The 10,318-nt window shown below is 61.0% G+C and overlaps 2 protein-coding genes across 2 annotated transcripts in view; both read right to left on the bottom strand.

The window, feature by feature from the left end:
* Positions 1-4,157, bottom strand: part of UNC119 (unc-119 lipid binding chaperone) — a 16,876-nt gene extending 12,719 nt beyond the window's left edge. The window contains exons 1-3 of the mRNA XM_019511264.1: positions 3,685-4,157; positions 1,928-2,030; positions 537-709 (exon numbers count right to left, since the gene is read on the bottom strand). Of these exons, the coding sequence (XP_019366809.1) occupies positions 537-709; positions 1,928-2,030; positions 3,685-3,733 (325 nt within the window). The 5' untranslated portion in view covers positions 3,734-4,157. The remainder of the gene's footprint in view (positions 1-536; positions 710-1,927; positions 2,031-3,684) is intronic.
* A 5,568-nt stretch (positions 4,158-9,725) lies between these two features.
* PIGS (phosphatidylinositol glycan anchor biosynthesis class S) overlaps positions 9,726-10,318 on the bottom strand; it is a gene marked incomplete at its 5' end in the record, with an annotated part of 10,871 nt that continues 10,278 nt past the window's right edge. The window contains one exon of the mRNA XM_019510978.1: positions 9,726-9,782. Coding sequence (XP_019366523.1) covers positions 9,726-9,782 — 57 coding nt within the window. The remainder of the gene's footprint in view (positions 9,783-10,318) is intronic.

Raw genomic sequence — 10,318 nt, 5'->3', positions numbered from 1 at the left:
CCCCCGTTCTACACTGGAATTGAAGGTGATAAAACAGCAACCGTGGCAGCAGCAAAGCAGCAGGGAATCAGTGTGTTTTAAACCCACTGCAGCATTAGTGCTTTGATACACACGGCCATGAGCTACAATACACAGAGGCAGCGAATACCAACGGCAGCGAGGTTGGGAAAGGGAAGGCAAATGAAGGGTGAAGTCTAAAAGGCCCCGACAGGCTTCAGCTTTATCAGTGCAATGCGTCATAGGTAAACCCTACGTACTGCATTGACAACGTGCCCGTCAGCGCCTGGCCACTTCCCAGGCAGGTGTCCGTATCTGCCAAACAGCACGACTGCTCTGGTTCCCTCAAAGTGAAATTTTCTTCACCCCTTGCAAGCCAGCAGCTGTGTTACGGCTCACCATGACTGTGGCTGACCATGACTTGGCATAAGCGAATGAATGGGCTGTCTGGTTAGCACAGGTGCTTCTCCGCTGGTTTGGACTCTCCCATTAAAACCCCTTCCAAACATCCCTCCAGGCAAACCCACGACTGGACTTACTGAGATCCTCTGAGAGCTGTGGGAATTCGTAGATGTGCTCACAAGTGTTTTTACTGCTGGGGATACAGAACCCAAACTCAAAATCAAAGCTCTTGAGCAGCTGGTCCCGGAAGTAGTGCCTCTCGATCATGCGGAAGTTGTTAATGGGCTTGTCCCCTACTGTGAACTCCACCCTGCAAGAGAGAAAAGGAAAGCTGGAACAGTGACCTCCTGTGTAGGCAAGTCTTGGCTTTGGCCTGACCCCGGGTGCTATCAGTGTAGGCTCCGGGATATACGACACTGTACAATGGGTAAATCCTGTCATGCAAACAGTGTCTGTCCTAACCTAAAATGAATTTTTGCTATAACGAGGTGGGCGTCTGCTGGTAAACAACGTGGCTCTCCAGTCCCAAACACTGGGGATGAGGAGTCCCCACCAAAGCATAGTGTAGCAGCATTGGCCAGGGTACATCAAGAGGCAGCAGTTCCCAAAGCTCGAAATATTCAGCCTCCAGATTCTCATTTTACAACTGAGCCTTTCATCAGGATTTCAGTCAGGCACCTACACCCTGGAATCACCTTGCTGCTGCTTCTGTCTTTGACAAGAGTTAAGTTCACCTAAACCACCTTTCGGGGAAAAGCCCCGCTCTGAAGCCGAGTCTGCTGAGCTGCAGTCTGACCAGAATCCAAACTGATGGCTTCTCTCCAGCTGAAAAACAGGCCTGTGCTGGAAACAGCAGCTGACATTTAATTATAGCATTACAGGCCCAATGCCATAACGACAATGGCTGCCAAGCTCTTAATCTGATCTAATTCAGACACAAGTGAATGTCCCCTTTGTTTCCCTCCGCACAGGTCCAGCCCCATCCTGGCCCAATGACCTGATTCTCCATCTCCAATAAGAACCAAATGGGGCTTTTGCCTACCCCGGAGTAAAGGGTGTGGGGATACCTGCCAGAACCTGCACCTTCCCACCCCAGCCCCCAGTGCTACCTGTCGCTGCCGGGGGGTGGGGAGTGATCAGAGCGAGAGCACTCTCATGAACAATCAATTCCCAAAGCCAATTAGCTGTTCCATATTTAAGGGCACGCCCGGCCACATACACTTCCTAGTTTGTTTTACCTGTTTGTAGATGCTAAAGAAGGGAGAAGAAATACTGAGAGTGCAGGAGAAAGCAAATTAGAATGGCTTAGTGCAAGACAGGGACTGTGTGAACCCAATACACACTCGGAGCAGAGGTACTGAGGGCGAGACCGCTCAAACCACAGGACATGAGGAATCCAAGGGCTGCACATAACCCTTCTGGTACAAGGAGCGAGATAACGACCCTTTTGCCCCATCCGCTACGGAGATCAACGACCCTTTCGCCCCAACCCGAACACGTCCACCAGCCCCAGGTGCCAGTTACTTACGTAGCTCCAACTTGCCGAAGTCTAAGGAAAGCCGGGGTGAACTGATAGCGCACAAACCGGCCGGCATTGGGGTCAACATCCTTCTTATCACTGTGCTCACGTTCTGCAAAGGCACAAACCAACTCTCCATCAGCGGGGATGGGGAAACAGACCTGGGCTGCCACGGGGTGGGCTGCTACACTGCCTGGCCCTTCCCCACAGAGACCCCCGGAGCTTGCCCCCACATTGCTGGACCCCAGCCAAATATGGCACAGGTAAACCGAGGCACAGAGCGGTTGGCTCTCTGCACAAGGTGGGTACGGCCTGCCTGCGGTGAGCTGGAAGGGAGGATTCAGGGGGTGAGATCTGGCACAGCCGCCCTGCAGCAGTGCGCAGCCACGGCACATCTTCCCATTCAGCGGCTGCCGGGAGACTGCTGGTGGGGGACCAGCCTTGTGCGACCGAGCGCGGAAGAACCGAGCGCATCAGTCTCCCAGTGAAATCACCCATCCGTCGCGCAAGCAAGGGGCTGGTTCTCCCAATGAAGCTGCTGCGCCCAGCTCCTGCGCTTCCCGCATGAACAATCTGGACTTGCTCTCCTGCCTCCCTGCTGCCAAACACACAGCTTAGGACGTGGAGGCGAACTGGTGTCTCCCTAGAGAAGCAGTCAGGGCTGTATATAACATGATGGCTTCATCGGGAGTAGGTTTGGCATAAGCAGGAAATTTATGAAACCCCAGAGGCTTCGGCCAAAACAGCAGGATAAATGAGATACTATGAACCCTCCAGCACAGACTCGCTCGCTGCCTCGTCCTCCATGGCACTAGGGACCTTACCCTGGATGCAGCTCACGTCCCCCCCCCACACCCAGTCCTTGCAGGTGGCCGGTTAGGACAGCGCATGGATTTGCAGTTGCAATGTAGATTGTGCATACGTTCCCCCGTCACCGAGACCAGCAAGAAGCATTCAGCCCCAAACCTAACTGCGAGCAAACTCAGAGCAGTTCAGTTTGCAGCGGCTGAGACGGTTGCCTACCATGTGCTTTGTTCGCAAAGGCCCAGCACTCCTCAGGCTCCCAGGCCTCTGAGCTGCTTTGTGGACTGTAAAGAGCAGCCTACAGGTCTGAGCCCCGGATTAAGACCTGCGAGCCCCAGAGGCTGCTGCTATACTGACTGCAGCCTGACCTCAAACAAGCCATTTCAGCCCCGCGCCTCAGTTTCCCCATCTACAAACAGGGAGAAAAGTTGGTCTGACGTGCAGCGAACGGGGAGTTTAGAAGGGAACAACTGAAAGCCTCGCGCGGGTGCCCGAATCTTCGTTGCTACCGGAGGTGACAAACAAGGAAGAGCAGTGATAGCAGGCAAGGCAAAACCATATGTGTTGTCTGTTGTTTTCCCCGCTGGTTTGACAGCACGTCACGGCCCGTTTCCTTCCCACGGAGCCTGCTTCTGGAGATGCTTTTCTTCCCTGCTTTTGTGAGAGATGCTGAGTGGCAGGGAAAGGCATCGGAGGAACTGCAGCAGGGGAGCCCAGGCCTGCATCTGCCATACCGGGGCAGGGACTGACATTTCAGCTATGCAGCTGAGTTGCCACCAAGGACTTTGATCTCTCCTGGCCTCACCTGTTGCACCTGGGTTTCCAGGCCCTGACTTTTATTCTTAACTACATGGACCGGACTCTGAGCTGCCCTGTTCGTCCCTGGGCCGGCCAGGGCCTGCAGCCCGAGGCTGAGAGAGCAAGGGGTCACTTGCAGCCACGCGGCGCCAGTCGGCACTCACCGGACACAGGCGGCTTGGTGATCTCAAACAGCACCGTGCCGGACTCCATGTCCCGGATTTTGAACCTGGTGAAGTCGATCTTGTAAATGTTTTCTTCCGGGGTGCACAGATAATCTGCAGAGGACACGCAAAGTCAGTGAGGGAAAGACTGGCCGCAGGGTCACGGCCAACTGTGGGTGGCTGCACCCAGCCCCACGCCCCGTCCCTCGCTAACACAGCCGCACCCCGCGGGGCTGCAGGCCCCAGCATGCAAGGGACAGGTGAACAGCGCCTCTCCCCATGGCCTGGGGGGGCTGTCACCTTGCTGCAACCCTAGCCCTGCGCTTTCAGGACCCACTTTCTCCGGGGCATTGGCGAGGGGCCGGCACCTCCAGTGCGCCCTGGCCTGTTTGGTTTAAGAGGCTTTGCCTCTCCCTAAAGCCGTCCTCTGGCAGAATGCAAGTGCTAAGCAGCTTTGTGGGCATTAAGCCGCCTTCACTTAAATAGAACAAGAGATTCCCCCTCCCTGCCCCTGGCACGGGGCTGCCTCGCCTCCCCTCCCCTCTCCCCGAGCGCCCTCCAGGGCCAGCGCTGCTACCTCGGGATGGAGCCGGACCGCGCAGCTGGAAGGGAGGCTCCTCCCTGCCTCCAGCAGGAGTAACACGGGCTGAAGACCAAGGCTGCCCACCTTGTCCTTGCCTTGAAGCCAAGCCTCTGGGCATCAACCTTGCTGTCACAGAAGAGGACCTCAGCGGCTCCCCACCCATTACCATGCAGGTCCCGGCTGTCACTATTCAAGTCACAACGGCAAGCCCCTGCAACGCCTTAATACCAGCAAAATCCTGATAGGTTTGGTGCATGGACACATGCAAGACTGACATATGACAGCCTGCTCGGCAGCCTAGTCCCAGCTCTTCCCTTCCCACCACTGCTGCGGGTCAGTCACCTCACTCAGCACCTGCTTCCCCAGGTCCAAAGTGGGCACAGACCCACCGCACGGCAAGCAGGAGCTTCCAGCACATGCAGGGATGGCACCGGTGCCTGCAGCTGCCAGCTCTCACATGCCCACGTCTCGTGCGGCACGAGCCCCCCCATTCTGATGCCACAGCATTGGGCACGTCCCCGCCATGCAGCACAGGCCTGCCTGGGTGCACGGACCCTCAATCCTGCCCACCGTTATGGTCATACGAAGGAAGCCAGGCGGCCCTCCCTGCCCAACGGCCCCCGGCAGGAGCCTGCTGAGACGAAGTCGGCTGCATTTCAGCCGTTGCCCTGCTGCTGGCCAGCACCGTGCACGTCATCTGGGTTATGAGCAACCCCATCCAGCCATCTCCGTGCCTGCAGAGGCCGACATGCCCACTGGCACAGGGAACAGAAGCATTACACTTGCTTTTTGGAGGCTTTTAATGATGAGCGCTGTCACCAGCAGCTCAAAGGAAATGGGGTCTGGCAAGGATGCTATCAGCCCAAAGCCAGCAGCGCAGCGCGGACGGGACCCCAGCGGCCCCTTGATGGCTGCTGCTTTGGGAGGACGAGTTCTCCCTAGCAGAGAGCTAGGCCTCGTCACAAGCCCGGTGGGAGCCCATCGCCTTTTTACCTGGCTGCACAAGTCCTCATTTCCTGGCGACACCGGAGTGAGAGACAGCCTGGCACTAAAAGTGCCCCAGGGGCCCAGGGTGCAGCAAACCCCTGCGCTTGCGCTTGAGGCTGGTACTGTGGGAAAGCACGGGGCCGGTGGGCAACCCGTGCAAACCCGCCACCAGCCTGACTTGGATTGGGGTCCTCTGGGCCAGACCCAAAGGCCACTGCTTCACAGGCAGGACCCCCCTTACCCCACTGCGCGGAGGGGCAGGGGTGCAGGAGCCGCCAGCCCTGCCCGAGCCCTGCCAGGCCCGTTCTCCTGTTTGTCCACAGTTCATTATTATGTGTTTTCCTTTCCCGACGAGCGCCATGGCAACCATTTTATCCTCTTCCTTGGCAGCAGCGGTTGCTATAGGAACAATGTCAGCGGCTCATCCAAACGAGAGGGAGCAGAGCGGAGCTGCGGGCAAAGAGCTGACGAAGGCAGACGCCGGCTGGGTGGGAACTACGAGCCTGCCCTGCCTCTTCCAGGGGAGCCCGTGAAGCAGGCCTGGCTTCACCCGCATCCCCGTACCTGCCTGGACGCCCAGCGGGAGATGCCAGCTGCCAGGGGCGGTGCTGGGACCAAGTCGTCCTTCCCAGACCCCTCGGCGGGCACCGCCCGGGAGGACAGAGGGAAGAGGCGACCGAGACATGGCACAGACCAAACTCCCACCAGCCTGGATGGAGGCGCCTGCCTCCCGAGCGGAGAAAACCTGCCATCTGAGACCCAGACAGCACCACACACACACAGCCACACACGGGCATTTCTCAAAGGAGCTGGCAGCCGTATGGCAGTCCCGCTGGGAACAGCATCGCTGCCCGGGGAAGACCACGACCCCAGGCAGGCCCTGAAACAGCTTGGACCTGGCAGGAGCCCCTTGCTCGGCCCTGGGGCCCGCACCCTCCGGGCTGCTGGCACGTGCCTTCGGTGCTAGCCAGGACGTCACATCCGCAGGACTGCGCCCGGCTCCGGGCGAGGCGCGGGAAGAAGGCAGCGCCGGGTCTGTCTTGGGTGGAGGGACAAAGTCAGCTGTGCCTTCGTTGCTCGAGGCAGGGGGGACTCTCGGGCTTCTCCGGACAGCCCATGCCCCGCCGGGACCGGCACAGCGAGGCTGCCAGTACCTCCCAGCTGCTCTCACGCTGCATCTCTCAGCCCTTTGCCAGCACAGGAGGCCGAGTCGCCAGCCTGCCAGGGAGGGGAGGGCACCGGGGGCCTTTGATCCGAAGCAGCACGAAGGGTGGAAGCGAATGAGCTGCCCCCAGCTTCCCTACACAAGCACGGTGACTGGCCCGAGGCAGCTCCACGCCCACAGCCAAGACCTCCTTGCACATGGCTAGGCCACCCGACGTACAGGACACTAAACCTCAGTCTGGACCCACAAACACCTTCTCCTTTGTCCTCAGCCCCACGTACCGACCTGGGCAGCTGGGACCAGGCCCCGCTGCCTCCGCGCACAGACTCAGTGCAAGGGCTGGGCTCCTGTCCCCAGGCTGAGCGCAAGGGGATGATCCTGCACTGAGGCAGCGTGGATGTTGCTGCCCGTTCACCAGAGCCAGGACATGGCCATGTTAAGGGGCCAGGAGCCATCACGGGACCATGCTGCAGGACCGCATTGATGGCTGCAGCGAGAGCCTGGCCTGAACGCGCACACTACTAGTAGAGGCACCCACAGACACGGGCCTGGGACAGACGGGCCTCCAACTCCACCGCTACATCCTGCCACCGCCCACAGGACCAGCAAGGAGGGGGAATCCCAGCCTGGGTACACAGCAGCACGGCCTTGATACTGGGCCTACCCCCGCGACAGGGGGATGGTGAGCAGCGGCTGCTGCAGAGAGGGAAAAGCATCTTTTCCCCCCAAACAACCTCTGGGGACTCCGCAGAGAAAGAAGGAAGAGGAACAAGTCCGTGTCACCGCGTGTTTGCATGCCAGCGCCCACGCACCCTGGGCGAAACCTGCCGCTGACACCCCTCCTGCTGCCATGAGACAGGAAAGGGCAGGACATGCCAGGGCCCAGCCCAGCCACGTGGTGCCCCAGCCACGCTGCACCTCCCACTCGCTCGGAGGATTCGCTCGAGGGCCCGACACACCGGGCAGGCACTGGACAGACGTGCAGTGGAGCTCCATCAGCGCCGGCCGGAGAACCAGAGCTCCCAGCTGCACCCGCCCCGTGCTGCATTATCAGGCCTTCCTGCACCTATGCAGCTCCCGGGGTTTCCACCGGTGGAACTCGTGCTCCTTCTCTTTTGCAGGGACCCCCCCGCTGGACCGGGAGCCCGGCTGGCTCAGTGCTGAGCAGATGGCTTGGGGCCCCTGACTCTGGGCTGCTGTCTCTCGCTCAGCTCCGAGTCCTATAACTCCAGCGGCTTGGAAAGCAATGCAGATGAGCCCTTGGGGAGGGGACGGTGCATGCGTCACGGCCACTGGTGCCTGCCTGGGGGGTGGGAGCATCCCACCCCGTGCACAGCTCAGTGAGTTTCTGCTGTGCTACTAGGCAAAGGATGAGACACCCAAGAGGGTCCCAGCCCCGGGCTGCAGCCTCTCGCCATCCTTCAGTCAAGGAGCAAGGTGGTGCACATGGCCCGCCAACCAGGGGACCCTGGTCCTCTGCCCCACAGCCACTCTCCTCCATGCACCCAACACGACTCTGGCCCCCACAGCACAGGCCACATGCAGAACAACACACACTGCCCTCCAAAGACAGACTGCAACCCCAGCAACACAGCACCAGCCATGGGTGCCCCTGCTTCCCTGGGAGGGGAGCAGCGGTGCAGTGGGGGAGGCCGCAGCTGGCAGCGTGACGGGAGGAGAGAGATCCCGGCGGTCATGCCAGCCTGTTTCCTAACGTGCTTTAGCCAACAAGGTCAGCGGCTATTTAGGAGCTGGCGCCCCAGACATAAGCCAGGTCTCCGGCAAAGACAAGTGAAGATGAACCTGAGGAGCTGGCGATTAGGAGATTATCCGCTTGGAAGCTCTTGGGCAATGACCAGAAATAGCACGGATGTGCACCCCAGGGGCATGGCAAAGGGCTTCCTGCCGCTCCGGCCCACAGCACGGCCCGCAGAGCCAGCCCAGCACCGCTGCCTCGACCCCGACGACACAGACTGCGGGTGGATGAGGGCTTGTAACGGGACACAGTCCAACGCCACTCACCGGGACCTCACCCACCCTTGGGATTAGTCTGGTCACGACCAAGTGCAGGGCTGGGCTTCCCTCGCCACACCTGGGGGCTGCCCACTTGCAGGTGGCCCAGGACCCTCACAGATCAGCCCTAGTAGGTCAGGCAAAGACGTCTTCCAAGTCCCCTACACACCTGTCGGCTCCATGCCCGGCATGGCCAGGGGAGCCCACAGCCCAGGCCAGGACACATGCCGGGGGATGCCTGGGTGCCAGCAATGCGGGCAGCGCACTGCCCTTGTGAGTCCTCGGTCAGGAGAGCCAGCAGGAGGCTGCCCACCTGCTCAGAAAGGGCTGAGAGGAGGCAGACAGACAGAGAGACATCTCCGCCCTCCTGCTGGGCTGCTAAATCACTGCAATCTGCCCCCAGCCCCGGTAATCCCCAGTTAATCGAGTGGTAAGAGTTTTCCTCTCTCGGCCAGCAAGGGAAAGGGCCCAGCTACCAGCCAAGCCAAGGCTGCAGCTGCCTTCTGCAGCACCCGGGCCAAAGCCGAGTCTGCGAGGCAGCCCCAGAACACGGGCATTGGCCCAGACGTGACCCCCGGCACAGAGCGGGCAGCCACGGAGAGCCTCGCACTGACAGGACACCGACAGCCAGGACAACTGCCATCATAAGCATATTAGGGGCATGCTAAGCAGAGCCCAGCTGGCTTCCCTGCCTTCTCGCTTGTGCTGGTGACCAGACGAGCATCTGTGCACTGGAAGCAAGTGCCCCTGTGCCATGCGGTTCACAGCTCCCTGGTGCCAGGCACTCATGGGCTGTGCCAGTCACCCCCATGGAAGAGGCAGCTTCTTCCACCCGCTTGGCTGATACCCAGGGCAGCCAGCGCCCAGCACGCTGCGGGGAGCAGTGATCAAGCAGCTACTTCTCTTACGGAGGCTGCCTGCCCCCAGCTCTCCGGCCCCCGCCCCAATCTTTGCATCCAGTCAAGGCCCCTGGGAGCCAGGTCTCTCCCCCCTGGTGCCTGGCCAATACGGGGCCTGCCGTGGGCTCCTCTTGGTGCTGCCCATCCTACAAGCCTCTCCAGCTCTGCTACACCAGAGACAGAGCAGCTGGGGCAGCCCCAGGCAGAGCAAACGTTCAGACCCATGTGTGCCCGACCGCGCTCTTTGCAGAAGGCATTACGGCGCGCTTCCCCACAAGCACCCAGCATGCGGCCAACCACGCAGCACCCGCGCGCCGTGCCCAGCAGCTGCGGTGCACGGCCGGCTGCCACCAGACTGTGGAAACACAGGCTAACAAGGCACGGAGCGTGCTGCCTACGACTTGCCGAGGGGGCTGTGCCAGCCAGGCGCTTCGACCAGCACCAGCTGCTCCTGAGCAGGAGCATCGCCGCTTGAAGCACCAGGGCCCAGAGGACGGGCAGGCCTGGGGGCACTCAGCCGCAACCCCACGCTGTCGGAGGCCACGTGCAGGCGCCCCACCGGCTACAGCGCCTCCTGCAGGAACGGGCAAGGCTGCGAGCTGTCCTCTGCAGCAGTGCTCCTCTTCCGCATCCCCGTCCTGCCCGGGGGGCACGGCCGGCTCCAGGCGTTTGCCGGCCGAGCTCTCCCAGCGCAGCTGCTGGCCCCGCAAGGCGCTGCTGGCCAGGCCGGAGCGGAGCGGAGCGGAGCAGCGGGGCGGCGCAGGGCTCCGGGCACACAGACGTGCCCAGGGGCTGGGGGAAAGCGGCTCCCCCGGCCACAAGGCCTAGGGCAGCCCCGGTTGCCACTGCCGGTTCCCGTCCCCACGCAAGACCCTGCGCCGCGGGCAAACGCTCTGCTGCCCCGCAGCCCCCGGCCGGCCGGCGTGTCCGTGCCGGGCCCGGCTGCTCCCGCTCCCGCTCCCGCTCCCTGGGCACGAGGCCCCCGCC

Source organism: Gavialis gangeticus, unplaced genomic scaffold (genome assembly GCF_001723915.1).
Source record: "Gavialis gangeticus isolate Ggan-Ray unplaced genomic scaffold, GavGan_comp1, whole genome shotgun sequence".
NCBI lineage: Eukaryota > Metazoa > Chordata > Crocodylia > Gavialidae > Gavialis > Gavialis gangeticus.
This window is presented reverse-complemented; position numbering and strand designations above follow the sequence as displayed.